Raw genomic sequence first — 15337 nt, 5'->3', positions numbered from 1 at the left:
CACCACTTCCTGCTTTTTTCTATGTATGTGGTACCGAGGAATCCAACTCGGGTCTTGGTGCATGCTAGGCAAGCACTCTGCCACTAGGCCAAACTCCTGGCCCAAGTTACCTTCATATATATATGTGTGTGTGTGTGTGTGTGTGTGTGTGTGTGTGTATGATGTACATTATGTACACTGTATACATATGCAGATATTATTTCACATACTATAGTACAGTGATACTCTCTATACTATATCCATAGTGTGGTATGTATTTTCATAATTCCATCTACTAAACACACTGTTGGAAAAGTGGGGAGGAAGGAAGAACAGAAGATGGAAATATAAGCCGGGGGTAAGCTTGCTCAAAGCTACATGTCTTCTTGTATGGCATCACCGCAAGAAAACCCCCTTCAGTTATTAATGTACTCTAACCCAAGGAAAGAGGGAGACACCGGGTTGGAGACATATCCGGGTGGGACCAAGCTAGGTCAAGCTGTATGCACACATTTAAGATTCAAAACTCAAAACCAGAAGCTGGGGCCCAGGGTGACGTTTTCATTAACAGCAGCCAATGTGGCGGGCGTGGTAAAGACCAAAAGATCCGGTGCCCAGAGCTGCCTTTCTCCCTTCCAGGCTTCTCGGGCCTGGGTGAGGCATTATCCTGTGCTTTGCTAGCCCAGCCCCTGCTGCATAGCCCATACTCTGGAAGTTGTGTCTGAATTGTGACTGGGGGGCTAGATGCAAAGACCTGAGCTGAAATAATAGGAATGGGCACCAAGAGGCCGAATCCAGCCGACCTCCTGTCTTCACAGGAACGGTCTTCTTGAGTCTTAGGATGCCCACAGGTGCTCAGGTCTGTGAGCTGTGCTTTGTGCCACAAGGGCAGCAGCTGTGACAGGCCACTGGGCCCACAAATCTTCATGTTGGCCATCTGGTCCACTCTGGAAGGCTCTTACCGACCTCTGGCTGAAAGGTCTCCAGGAGGTGTGGACAGAGACAGGACAGAAGGAAGCCATTGGCTGCTGCACCTGCAGCTTGGATGAGAGGGAGGGGTGGCATCTCACCTGCGTGCTCTGCTGGCACCCCGCTGGCGGCAGGCCTTGTCTCTCTCCCAGTTGTTGGTGCCCAAGGCCCCGGTGGCCAGACACTGGCCCAGCTTTTCTGCAGATCCATCCTGGGCTGGGACTGTGGGAGAGCTCTGAGCTTCTGCCCTGCAAGAGGGGAGAGATGATTCAAGGCTGTTAGCATTCATCCAGTACTCAGACCTCCTCATGTTCTCCAGCTGGTGGCTGCTGGTGTATCTTTGGTGTCTTGTCTCTAAGTGTAATGACGTGGTACTTGCTGTTCCTGTGCCTTCGCCATCTTTCTCCTGCACGGTCATATTGATTGTTGAGCTTCATATTCTAAAGGCAAAGCCTCAGGAGGGCAGAAATTGCCTGACCTGAAATGGTTCAGATTTGTTTTTGTCAGTTGTGGGGCTTGAACTTTGGGCCTGTCCCTGAGCTCTTCAGCCCAGGCCACTGCTCTATCCCTTGGAGCCACCGAGCTCAGTGAAGGTTGAATGGATGGATGAAAGGATGAAGGAAGGAAAGATGACTGGATGGATGGACAGATGAACCCTGAGAACTGATCACATTCCAGAACTGGAGCCCAGACGTCACATGTGTCTTCAAAGAAAACATCATGGAGATCCAGGGAGAAAGAGCAAAGTGAAGTCCCACCACCCTTCAAATCAGGGTCAGCCCTCTGCCCCCGCCCACCATCTTCCTCTCTCCGCCTCCAACTTCGCATCCTTGTGGGACTTAAGGAAGAGCCTGTCTTGTTTTTGTGTTTTGGCTGAAGGGGTTGCAGCAGCGACTGTGTTTTCATCATACCGCTCTGCACTGTGGCCTCAGAAAAGAAAAAGAAGTGCTGGTGCTCCAAGTGAGATCTTGGGGCAGGGGACAGCAGAGTGGAGACCCATCAAGGCCCCGCCCCTGAACTCCCACCAATCAGAGGCTGGCTAGTGTAGTCATGGCAACCAGCAGGTTCAGAGCTTTAGATACAGAGATAGGACTGAACTTTCCAGCAAATCCCCTCAGAGGCCCGGGTCCCCGGTGGCCTTCTGAACTCCCCAGCAGAGCTCGTCTCTGTGGGATGAAGCTGCTGGCCCTCTGGCTGAGGGTCTAAGGCAGAGCTAACATCATTTGGGAACCAGAGACAGAGAGTACAGGAATGGGGAGACTCTCAGATTCAGCTCCCACCTGCACAGAGAAGGGAAACTGAGGCCCCAAGAGGGAGTAATGACTTGTCAGGTCAGGGCTGAGCCACGGCTGGAGCTGAGGTATTCTAGTGCACGTTCCCCACCACTTGGTCCAGACGACTTGCTTTTATCAAGCACCTACTGCATACCAGGCACTGGGGTGTGAACTTCTCCCCCAGAGTCTCCCTGCAGGTTCTGGAGTGAAGTGGCAGTAGGCACAGCCTCTTTGAGCCCAGATGAGGAGATGGGGACCCAAAGATACGATGTGGCCAGAACTACGAGCAGCCCTGCTTGTTTATAAGGATAAACTGAGGAGCTGGGTGCTGTTGCTTAGGCCTGTGAGCTTGGGAGGCAGAGATGGGAAGATCCTGATTGAAGGCCAGTCTGAGAGGAGGTTAGAAAGTTCTGTCTCAAGAACAAGCCAGGTCTACGTAGTGTCATTCTCCTGTAATCTCACTGACACAGAAGACAAAAATAGGAGGATTACAGTCTGAGGCCAGCCCAGACAAAAAGTGAGACTACATCTGAAAAATAACTACTGTGAGTCAGACACCAGTGGCTCATATCTGTTGTTCTAGCTACTCAGGAGGCTGAAAGCTGAGGATTGCAGTTCAAAGCCAGCTCTGGCAGGAAAGTCCATGAGACTCTTATCTCCAAACCCACAAGTGCTCTGTGGTTCAAAGTGACAGAATGCTAGCCTTGAGCTGAAAAGTTCAGGAACAGTGCCCAGGCCCAGAATTCAAACCCCATGACTCCCATCTCCCCCACCAAAGAGGGGCTAGAGGAAGGGCTCAGATGATCAGAATGTCTACCTAGCAAAACCCCAGTACAGAAAAAAAAACCTGGGAAAAAAAGAAGAACAATCTGGAAACCACCTTGAAAATGCAAAGAATTAGCAGGTGGCTCACACCTGCAAACCTAGCTACCTGGCAGGCTGAGATCAGGGATGGTAGTTTGAGACCCCCCCTTGACCACAAAGTTCACAATATTCCATCTCTGAAATAACCAACACAAAGTTAGAAGGCATGGCTCAAGAAGTAGAGTGCCAGTTTAGGAAGTGTTGAAGTCCTGAGTTCAACCCCAGGACTACCAAAAAGAAGGGGATGGGAGGGGGAGGGGGGTCAGAGGGAGGGAGGGAGGGAGAGAAGAGAGATGGGAGGGATGGAGGGAGGGAAAGACAAAGGAAGGAAGGAAGGAAAGAAGGAAGGGAGGAAGAAAGGAAGGAAGGAAGGAAGGAAGGAAGGAAGGAAGGAAGGAAGGAAGGAAGGAAGGAAGGAAGGAAGGAAGGGAGGAGAAAGCATACAGAAGTGAGGCTCTGGGTAATTTCCCCACACCAGAGACTTGCTCCATCTGTCTGCAGAGACTCTGCTTCAGGAGCTTTGCCCATTCGATTCGGGACATCTCTAACTCTGACCCTGACTACAGTTATTCCACAGCTCCTCCTGTATCTACAATATGCTCAAAAAACATAAAAAAAAATAAAAATGCTGTCAACTCCCATCAGCTGTGCGGTGTAGCCAAAACTCAAGGTGCTGGCTCTCCCCGAGGGGCTCAGGCCTCACTCACATCAGAGTCCTCCCATCCCAGACCAGAGCCCCTAACTGGCTGATTTCAAGAGGCATCGAACGCCCAGACCCTCATGCTCATGAACCCACCCCGAACCTGCACGCCGCCTCGTTTATCTTTGCCTTGGCTGGAGGCCTTTAGTGTCCTGGCTCAGGATCTTGGCATTCCCGGTCTTTGTCAAGGTTAATCTATTTCATTAAGCTCGTTTGGCACATGTGTGGGGAGCTTTGCCCTTGTGGCTGGAAAAGGCATTGAGCTTGAAGTTGAGAGAACTTGGGGGATGGATTGTGCAGAGATGCGTCATTTGAGCGCACACGCATCTCAGCAGAAGCTGAAGGAAACTGAGAGCTCAGGGCGAGGCTGGCATTTCTCCGTGTTTCAGGCATCATCATCCAGCAGTGGTTTCCTAAACATCTCATAAGTTAGCCACAGCTTTCTGGCCTCAAGCTGTCACCTTGAGCAGACAGACAGACAGACGGACAGACGGACGGACGGACAGACGGACAGACAGACAGACGGCTATACTAGGAATGACAGCCTGGGGAATGTTGGCGGTGTGTGAGATATTTTCCTCAGTGAGAATGGAGACTGGTTGAGAAAGCAGAAAATAAATAGGTAAATAAATAAAAAGGAAATTGCATGTGCAAAGGCCCTGGGCTGAGACACAGAACAGGACCTTCGTGGAATGGCTGAGGATGTCAGGAGTCAGGACAGACTTGAGGCGGGAGCCTGGAAGGCAGGTGTGGTGACAGAAGAGCAGGAGCACCCAGGCTTGGATCTTTCTGGTGCTTTCTGGGCTTAATGGATTTGCGAGTCACCAGGGGACCTTGCTGGAACCAAGCTACTGCATTCAGCTCTTTATTGAATAGAGGGGCAGGGAGGGGGCAGGGGAGAGGGGACATCTAAGGGACGTTTCTGCCTAAGCTGGCTTTGAACCAGGATCCTTCCTATTTCAGCCTCCCAAGTTGTTAAGATTATAGCATGAACCACTCACTGTTCCTGGCTTACTGTTACTCTTCCAGCAATGTCCCAGCCCTTTTCAATGGGGAGGGGGGGGAACAAAACAGAATGAAACAAAAGCCGTGGTTTCCCTTTTCACAAAAGCAGATTGGGGAAAATATAAAGAGAAGAAGAAGAAGAAAGAAGAAAAGAGAAAGAAGAGGAGGAGGGGAGGAAGAAGAAGAAGAAGAAGAAGAAGAAGAAGAAGAAGAAGAAGAAGAAGAAGAAGAAGAAGAAGAAGAAGAAGAAGAAGAAGGAGGAGGAGGAGGAGGAGGAGGAGGAGGAGGAGGAGGAGGAAGAGGAAGAAGAAGAGGAGGAGGAGAAGGAGGAGGAGGAGGAAGAGGAAGAAGAAGAGGAGGAGGAGAAGGAGGAGAAGGAAAAGAAGAAAGAAAGAAAGAAAGAAAGAAAGAAAGAAAGAAAGAAAGAAAGAAAGAAAGAAAGAAAGAAAGAAAGAAGAAAAGTCTTCTTTGGTCCCAGGACTCAAGAGATACAAATCGCAGGCAGCGGAGACATTTTGACAGCAGCAGTGGGGCAGATGTGTTTTCGTAGCCCGTTTGATTACAGGTGCTAAAAATACCCTCCTTTCAAATTTAGGATCCCCAGAACATCTCCTTCCCCAACGCTTTGCCAAAAAGCGGTGCTTTAGTTGTTATTTATTTATTTTTTAAGAATTCATTTCCTCACCCCCACCATCTCCTTCAACAAGTTATTAGTCTTGATGCTGGAGTCCCAGAGTTTGTTATGGAGAATCATAATGGCAAATCACTGAGACATTTTCCTCTGATTGCACAAATTCTCAGAGCATTTCTCTTCCCGCCCCACTCCCCCCCGCCCCTCCCAGCCAGCCATTTCTCTGAGTCAGCAAAGTGCCAGCTGTGTCCTTCTGCTTCCTTGGGGGGGGTGTTTGAATACAGTTTTCCCAAAATAAATCTCCCTTCCAGGGCAATCTGCCCCCACTCTCCTCCCCTCTGACTCTTCTAGTACGGGTCTGTGCTGGATTTCCTTTTATCTTCCTTGGAGATTCAACACCTTCTCCCTGCTAAATAGCGTGCTACATCCCCTGAGCCACGTCCCCGGATCGTTCTGCTTTCATTCTTTCTTCAGCTGGGCATTGCTCTTCTTTCCCCTGGCATATATTAGGTGCCCAATTCAATATTTGTGATATGCATCACTAATGACTCAAAGTGAATCTCACTGGCGGTTTGGTCCTGTCTGATGCTTGCCTCCTCTGAAGCTTCAGGCTGGGCACTGCTGTCTCTACCAGGCTCGCAAGGTACCTTGGCCCTCACAAAAGGGCCCGGGACCTCCATCGCCTCTCGCTCATCAGGTTCCTGTTGCTAGCCCAGTCTTTACCAAGCTTCTCTCACTGTAGAAGAGAGAAAAACCTCCCTCCTGTCTCCCGTTCCTCATGTGTCATACTGCAAGAGAGCAAAGATGGAAGTCGGCCTGCAGTCCGTGCGCCAGACACACTGGGCTGGGCCAACAAATTGGCTTATCTGTTGTTGGGGAGGGCTTTTTGATTCCCAGCTAAGCCTCCAAGACCACTGGCTTCATAGAAAAATCGCCAGGGGAGGTGTTTTCTCTTGTTATTTTAAACACTGCCGTTGTCTTGGTTCTTCTCAAATCAATGGAACAGTCTCCAGTGCCTTGTCATCGCCCTGTTTGGAGAACGCCTCACTTCTCCCCATGATTTCTCCCAATGGAGAGAGTTCTACCACTCCAGTCACACCTACATCACACATAAACCAGGCAGAGCCTTGCACACTCATGGTGTTCGGATATAGGCCGTATCGTTGTTTCCACAAGTGCAGCTGTGGATCCTTAGAAATTTCATCAGGGTTTATGGCATCTGGTCACCAGAACCTTCGAACTAACCACCGGGAGCCTGGTTGGCTGGTAAAGATGACTCTAACCGGTGTCTCCATGCTTCGTCTTTACATTGCAGGTGAGAATGACAGCTCTTGCTCGGAGCCATTTATTTAAAGTGTGGAATGAGATATTGCAGGTGAAGAAATGCCCTAGAAATGTGATATATATATATATATATATATATTCCCTTTTTCACTTCACCAAGTCCCATGACAAGAGGAAGGGAATATGAGAAACAGTATTGAATCAAAGTGAGAGAATTTTTATATATACAACCTGAGAATGTCACACATTTCCCAGCCTAGCAGCAGCAAATATTCATAATGAGCTCAGCCTCTGTGTCTCTTTTTAAAACAATTTACATAGAGCTCTTCCTTCCTTCCTTCCTTCCTTCCTTCCTTCCTTCCTTCCTTCCTTCCTTCCTTTCTTTTTCCAGTCCTGGGGCTTGAACTCTGGGCCTGGGCGCTGTCCCTGAGCTTCAAGACTAGTGAGCTCTACCACTTGAGTCATAACACCACATCTGCCTTTTTCTGAATCGTTTATTGGAGACAGGAGTCCTATGGTTCCCCCCCCTGCCCCCCCACCAGGCCAGGCTGGCTTGGAACCAAGATCTTTAACTACTCTCAACCTCCTGAGCAGCTAGGCTGACAGGTGAGAGCCGCCTGCGCTGGGCTGGGTTATTTCTTCCAGGTACAGTGACAGTCTTCTCAGGTGGCTCTTACAAATATGGTTTTCAGCCAGGAAGAGTCCTGGCTTGTCTCAGCGGATGGAGAAGGGACTTGGTCATGCATGGAACTTCCTGAGCTCTGTGTCAGGTACTCAGCTCACTGTGCAGACTGCTTCCAGCCTTTCCTGGAAAGGTCATCTTTGTTCCTTTGGTGGGTGTCCAGCTGAGACGACCTCGGGCCTGTTGGCTGTTAGCTGCCTTGTGTCTTCTTTCTCCTTAACGTGTCTGCCTCTGTGGACCACTGCTGGATCCCCTCCGTGCACAGCCGTGGGCTCGGAGCCCTGTGGGCCAACATCCACCTGTCCTTCAGCCCCAGTTTCCCCTTCTGGGCAATGGGCTGGCCGCCTTGGCTGCCTCCCCAGAGCGAGTGAGGATAGATGAAGAAGCAAGCGACACGTGCTTTGCCATGCCAGGGGAGGGTCCCTGAGCAAGCTCACGAGTGACGGCGGATGCCCCTGCTATGCTGGAGAACACAGCCTGGTGCTCAGGGGCCAGCTAGCCATCTGTAAAGGTGGCTGACCAGCCACCTTAGACCCATGCTGTCCTATGTCTGTTCCGTTACCTCCACCGTGGGGAAAACAGCCCCCGTGTAATGGGATGATTAATCTCCTTATCTCCTGGAGCACACGCGGTAATTACATCAGAGAATTCGGATCCCCAAGCACAACATGAATCAAGAAGAGAGGAGCTTCCCCCGCCACACACACACACACACACACACACACACACACACACACACACACACACACACACGCCCCTCCAGTTCCCTGGCTGCTTGGGGAAGTTAAAAATATCTCCTTCCCTGCCCCCTCCCACTACTCATCTACACACACACACACACACACACACATTACTTGAGTCCTGCACCCTGCCCTCAACCAGAGATCTGGACCCCTAGTTCTGGGCAAATGGTGGCCTGATGGGTAGCGAGAGAGAGAAGAGGGGGAGGAGTTTATTATTTCCTGGTTCTGTGACAGTGGCTGTTCTCCCCATTAGAAGCATGACTGAAGCTGGAATTGGAAAAGACTCCGTGGACAGGGGTAGAGCCCTAGTTTGTTTGCTTGTACACATCCTGAGGCTTGAATTCAGAGCCTGGGCACTGTCCCCGAGCCTCTTTTGCACAAGGCTAGCACTCTACCACTTTGAGACACAACGCCACTTTCTGCTCTTTCTGAATAGCTAATTGGAAATGAGTCTCATGGACTTTTCTACTCCCTGGCTTTGAACCTCCATCCTCAGGTCTCAGCCTCCTGAGTAACTAGGATTACAGGTGGGAGCCACAAGCATCTGATTCCCCTGTGCTTTTCTGCTCAAGGCTGCTGCTCTACCACTTGAGCCACGGCTCCATTGCTTTTTTTTTGATGGCTAACTGGAGATAAGAGTCTCATGAACTTTCCTGCCAAGGCTGGCTTTGAATGGTGATCCTCAAATGGTAGTCTCTTGAGGAGTGGAGATTACAGATGTGAACCACTGGCACCCAGCTTGCTTTAGCTTCTGCTGTGTCCACACCGTATGCTGTTAAACAAGGTTAGGCTGCACACAGCTGCCCTGCCAACAAGGTGAAGACATGGCATCTCCCAGAGCCCAGAGACCCCTCCCTCAGTTGCTAGCATGTGTTTTCAGCTTGCCTCAGTTTTCTTCTCTAGAAAAAAATATGGAAATGTTAATAGCTTCCACCTCGCTGGAGTGGTTGTGAGCTAATTCACTAGATAGATAGATAGATAGATAGATAGATAGATAGATAGATAGATACATGTGGCATCTAATTTAACAGTATCTATTTATTCAAAGATTGGCATGATTTCTAGGATAGGTTAGAAAACACTGAATGAAATCATGTGGCATTTGGTAGCTCGTACCATGTGGGAATTAGGGAAGACTGCAGTTCAAGGCAGAAAAGTTAACGAGACCTTCCACCTCCTGTCTAAACAAAACAAGCTGGGCAGAGTGGTACACTCTCATAACTCCATTGTGTGGGGAGGCAAAGATAGAAGGGATCACAGCCAGGCTGTCCTCAGTCCAAACTGTGAGCCCTTCTCCAGCTGAAGAAGTATCACCAAAGAGGAATCGAGGTGTGGCTCAAGCAGTGGAGAACCTGCATAGCAAGTGAGGAGGCCCTGAGTTCAAACTCCAGGGCCACCAATCAAAAATGACAGCGATAACTGTATTGAGTATGGTAGATATTTGTGGCAAGAGGTGTCAATTTCTTCAGCTCAATATCTATTATAGGGTACAAATTTCCCCCAAGATTGCATATTCCCCCCCAAAGAAGATACTAGAAAATAAAAGTATATAAATCTTTCACAGATTTCTGCCATGCAGAACTGATGCCTGGTATATGGTACAAGAAGAGAATCGCTTACCAATAGGTTGCTAACATTGAAAAGGTATTGCTGTGTGTTTCCAAGTGTGTTCATACCTTTGGTCTCATTTTATTCTGACAAAACTCTACGCCGTAAATAAACAAGATTGTTCTTAGCATCATTTTCAAAGGAAAAGAAACAAATCTAGAAGGTTTAGAAGCTTACCCAAAGGTCACTTAACAAGTTAATAGCCGAGCCACGCCAAGCCTTTTAGAAAAAAAATGCAATTTTTCTCCCTGTTACACCACCTGCAACCTGTACTTCATTTCTGGTTTCTCCCTTTTAATAAGGAGAAAACCAGGCCAGTTCAACAAACTTTTCTGGCTTTTTATACTTGGATTCCAGCCACTGAAAGAGAAAAGTCTATGCATGCATTTTTTTTTTTGGCTAGTGTAAATGATGCATGACTCTCGCTTTAGTGTGTCAACAGGCTTTCTTTTGTTTTTGAAACCTTCCTTCTGGCATTGGCAACAGCACGGAAATAAATAGCTTATTTGCCAATAACGGAGCTTGTTAAATTTTAATCAAATGGAGTTTTGTGCACGCCTAGGTATGAGGCGGTGCCCGCCCACTTTGGGAATGAGACAAGATCACTTTAGAAATGAATTAATAATGGGGAATCTCTGAAAACCAAACTCAAATGGCCAATGGAGCGCTGGTGTGTGATGGATTCCTGTGTGACTTGTAATTAGTGGGAGATGGGCCTCTAGTAAAACGTCCTTGTTCATGAATTTTTGGAAGATAACAAGCTCTCAACCCAATGTGTGTGGGAAGCGGTCTTCTTTACTTCTTGAAAAGCAAGGTGTTCTTCTACTTGTGAGGTTTTGCAAACCTGGAGCCCAGTGTGTTGGTCAACTCATCCTAGAGGGCCACATGGAAGGGAATAGCCTTGTCCATCTCTGAGTACACCCATCATTCCAGAAACCAGAGCTTCCGATGCTTCGAGATGTCTTAAATAAATACGTCCTACATGAACTGTATTTACAAAAAAAAAAAAAAAAATCAACTTGGCAGAAGCACACAGGCTGCATGAACCGAGAGACATCTAAGAGGAAGGGGGGGTTCTAGATAAGGACTGCTGGAATTCTGCCAGGTTAAGCTTCACTGTGAGATTCCGTCCCCGCCCCTCCGCCCCAGCCTCGCCCCCACCACCCAGCCACCCCCAAAGCTCCACCCCAAGCCAGCCCCGCCCCTTCGCCCCCCCACCCTCCTGTGGGTGAACTCGGGGAGCTGTCCTCGGTCCTGAACTGCAGACCAGCTCCACAAAGCTCTCCTTCCAGACCTCCGGACCTCAGGAAGAACACTCTGCCACTATCCCTGGGAAGTTAAGATGTGGGAAACATGGCTATGTTTCTGGTCCATCTGGAAGAAGTTTTGGTCAGAGACTGAACTGGTTTCCTTACAACCATCAAGGATTTTTCTGCCTTGGACTAGAGTTCACAACTCCCTCCTGGGGCGGAGGTGGGGGGGGGAGGGGTTTCTGCTCCACCAGTCCCAGTGTTTTCTCAGCCCTCAGCTGTGAGCTAGAGTGGAGCAGGCAGTGGGCTCAACGCACCTTAAAAAGACTCCCCTCTTAACCTCCTTTAGGACCCTCCCCCACACATTCTAGAATCTTCAGTCTGCAGATCAAGGCTGCTCTGAGGACAAATAGGCATGAATGATCAGGGTGTGACTTAGTAGCAGATAAAGATCTCCCGGAAGCAAGATGGAAGAAAGCAGGAGTCAGGTTAGCGCTGGTGTGGACAGGCTGCCAGCTGCCCACAACCTGCTGTGGCCCTCGGCCTATGGGAAGCCACAGGGCTGAGGCTTTTCCTCCCTGTTCCAGGCTCCTCTCCCTCAACTCCCAACTTCCACCCACTCCAAGGGCCAGGCCGCCCACCCATGTGGCAGCGGATGGACTTTTCTCTTGCCTTGCTCTTTATGCTAACCACAGACACTCATCATGTCTGGTGATTCTGGCAGCACCCTGGATGCACTCCAATGAGAGCGGTGTGTCCTCCTCTCAATGCACATGGCTCTCCTGCTGCTTCCTCTGCTAGGGAGACCTGGATGGGTGAGTTCCTGTCTGGTATTGGGGTCTCATTAGCTCAGGCTCTGTCACAGTGACTGAGGAGGATGATAAATGAACACATGCATGACTGAATGAATGAACCCTCAGCCCTCTTCAACACTGGCAAGGACCCAGATGTAAAGCTGAAGAGAGGACATATTTTGAGGGTAGAATCATCATTTCCCAGGCCAAGAAGCCAACAGAAGTGGTCCTGGGTTTGAAGACACCTCTCCCTCCCGTCTTCCTCTCCACCACTGGTAGGACCTGGAGTGTTTACTGGCCCTGAACTTGCTGGACAAGGATGAGGATGGACGAGGGCACGAGGGGATGTCTCCATCCAAGCAGCTGCAATCTGGGGAGAGGTCATTTCGGGATTTGAAGGCAAGTTTTCATCAGGCCCTATTGCAGGGTAGGGCATTGAGTTCCTATAGGGACTGCTGTGGGCAGGGGTGAGGGGAATGAGGAGAGAGCAAGGGAAAGCAAAGGTAAGGAGGGAGAGGGAGGGAGAGGAGGGGGGATAGAGGAAGGAGATGGGGGTGGAAAGAGAGTAGCTTGTGGGTCTCCCCCTGCAGGGGACATCAGAGGGGGAGGGGAAGGATGGTTCCAGGGGCCATTCATGCTTCTAAAGGCTGCTCAGGTCACCTGCTAAGTGGAGCCCCTGGCACAGGGCACCTGCAGAATGGAAAGGTGGCCAGTGAACTTTGAACTAGGACTTCTGCACCCAGACTGCCTAGGTTCTCACTCTGGTTCTGCCACCCATGGGCCAGATGAGCTGTGAATGTAAGCTCTATCCTCCTGGGCCTCTGCTGCCTGCCTCTCTCCCAAACAGGAAACTTCCTGTCACAGACTGGCAGGGTTAAAGAAGACAAGAATCCAGGGCCTGGGAGACACAGATGATGCAGACAGGCCAATTACTGTTCACAGTTGCTACTTGTTAATAACTGGTTCTGCCCTCTTTATTCATTTATATATTGGTTCAAATTTAGTGTGAAATTTGAGTGAACCCTAAAGTATCTGCTGCATGGTACATATATATGATATGGGTAAGTGAATGAAGACAGAGAAAAATCAAGAAAATGTTTACCAATTGATGATTGCCTGACTTAATTCATGGCCCAACATTTGGTAGGCAAGCATTTACTTGTATTTTTGTTATTTATTTTTGTATTTATTATTGCCAGTCCTGGGGCTTGAACTCAGGGCCTGGGCACTGACCCTGAGCTTCTTTTTGCTCAAGGCTAGCGCTCTAACCACTTGTACCATAGTACTGCTTTTAGCCTTTTCTCTTTATGTGGTACTGAGGAATCGAACCCAATGCTTCATGCATGCTAGGCAAGCACTCTACCACTAAGCCACATTTCCACCCCAGCATTTTATTTTACTATCACTTATACCACATCCCAGGCCTTGAGATTTAATTGCTTTTTTTCAGTTAAGGTGCCATGCTTTTGTCTGAGCATCCCTTGGACTGTGATCATCCTATCTCTCTCTCTCAAGAAGCTGGGACTACAAGCATGCATCATCACTCCAGTCCAGTTGATTATTCTTGTCATTGTCCCAGAGAGCTTCACACTGGCACCCTTGCTTTGGGAGCAGCTGAGTTGGGCAGAAAGAACAGTGGCCCTGGAGCCTGAGGATCTGGGTCTTCATTTCTGCCAGTGACCTTGACAGTGACCTTGGAGAATTCCTTGGCGTCTGCCACCTCTGTGAGACAGGCACAGCACTGTTTATCACACATATGGGCTAGCTCATACACATTGATCTGAGTGTGCCTTTTCTTCAAACTCCAGATAAAGATCAGCAAGAAGCAGCACAAGCAAGTCTGTCCTAAAAACAGAGCAAGCTCCCAATTCACATCCGGAGGCAGCCATGAGAGAAAACGCATTCTGAAGCACAGAGGCCATTGTAATCTGCCATGTGTGCCACAGAGGAAAGAGACCGAAAACAGCTAGGAGAGCTTTGCTAGAAATCTTGAATGACAGGAAGGAAATGGCCATTCCAAAGAAGCCTGGGTGGACAGCATGTGAAAAAGTCCTGAGACAGGAGAGGGAGAGGAACGGGAGGGGGGGGGAGAGATGGAGAGAGCCAGTGAGCACTCAGAGGATTTAAAGAACTAATGAGATGAGAAGAAGAGAGAAAGAGTCGGGTACTGGTGGCTCATGCCTAGCCACTCAGGAGGCTGAGATCTGAGGATCACGGTTCTAAGCCAGTCTGGCCAAGAAACTTTATGAGACTCTTATCTCCAAGAAACTGCTCAGAAAAAGCCAGAAGTAGCACTATGGCTCAAGTGCTAGAGTGCTAGCTTTGAGCATAGAGAAGTTCAGGGACAGTGCCTGGGCACTGAGTTCAAGCCCCAGGGCCAGCAAAAAAATAAATGGAGGGATAGGAGGAAAAGGAAAAGGAGTAGGATGAGAAGGAGGAGGAGGAGGAGAAAGAGAAGGAGAATGAGAAGAAGGAGAAGAAGAGGAGGAGGAGGAGGAAGAGAAAGAAAGCAGGGACTAGGTCTTACAAAGACTGGCAGATCACAGCAAAGATATCCTAGTTGAGCAGGAAATGCATGCTCTTTTAACAAATGGCACAGCTCAGGAGGAAGGAGCTTTCTGCCTCCTCCATCAGTGCAGGGCCCTGTCCCCTCAACCCCAATAGAAAGAGTCGCGATTTTGCCAGTGAGTCCTCCAGGTGGCAGCAGGCACACTCGAGTCCCAGTGGAGTAATGCCAGGCACGGTGGCCCTGGTGAGCTGGCACTCATATGAAGCCGGGCTGCTGTCCAAGGAGAGAGAGCCTCCTGCAGCCGGCTTCGGAGTCCTGATGTGAGTGGCTATTCTGGGAGAGGCCAGGCGGCCGGAAGAACGGAGTTATTTCAGGATGTGGCAGCAGGCCATTTGTGGAGCCCAGGGTGGGAAGGAGAGTACAGAGTGAGTCTGAACAGACTGGAGGGACCCAGAGACAAGCTGGGGGGCGTCCCTGCATGGCTCTGGAAGAGGCGTGGCTTTGATGTCCATTAGTGTCAGGGCCGCAAAGAGGGCGGGCGTTTGCTCCAGCTCTGGGCCTCGTGTAGGTGTGACTGGCTAGAGGATTTGTACATCATCTTCCTGGTGCACATGGCAGCACACACACACACACACACACACACACACACACACACACACACACAAGCGGGCCTGCTCACTAGCCTTTAACCCAGGTGTGTTTTCGCTCTCTCCTGTTTCCTAAACTGGACGTGATTCTTGTCCATTTATACACCTGTCCCTTGTTATTATTATTGTTGAAACAGACTTACATTGACTTATTAGAGTTAATTAGAAAGGACCCCTCTTAGCACAGTTGTAAGTGGCAAGTGAGTATCCCATTCTTAAAGAAAAGAAGATGCAGTGGCAACAAAGGAACATTAAACTCCAGCTATGTCCCGCTTGCCACCTGCCCCAGGCTCCAGACCTGACACCTGCTCTCCTCTCCCTCCCCCCTCCCTCCTTCCCTCCCTCCCCTCCCTCCCTCCCTCCCTCCCATCCCTCCCTCCCTCTCTCTCTCTCTCTCT

At 49.5% G+C, this 15337-nt stretch overlaps 1 protein-coding gene across 1 annotated transcript in view; it reads right to left on the bottom strand.

Annotated features, from left to right (window-relative positions):
* Srrm4 (serine/arginine repetitive matrix 4) overlaps positions 1–15337 on the bottom strand; it is an 88065-nt gene that overhangs the window by 34253 nt on the left and 38475 nt on the right. The window contains exon 2 of the mRNA XM_090319921.1: positions 1050–1196. Within this exon, the coding sequence (XP_090176047.1) occupies positions 1050–1196 (147 nt within the window). The remainder of the gene's footprint in view (positions 1–1049; positions 1197–15337) is intronic.

Source organism: Megascapheus bottae, chromosome 28 (assembly GCF_031878675.1).
Source record: "Megascapheus bottae isolate mThoBot1 chromosome 28, mThoBot2.hap1, whole genome shotgun sequence".
In the NCBI taxonomy this organism is placed as follows: Eukaryota; Metazoa; Chordata; class Mammalia; order Rodentia; family Geomyidae; genus Megascapheus; species Megascapheus bottae.
Note: the sequence above shows the minus strand (reverse complement) of the source record. Positions and strands in the feature narration are given on the sequence as shown.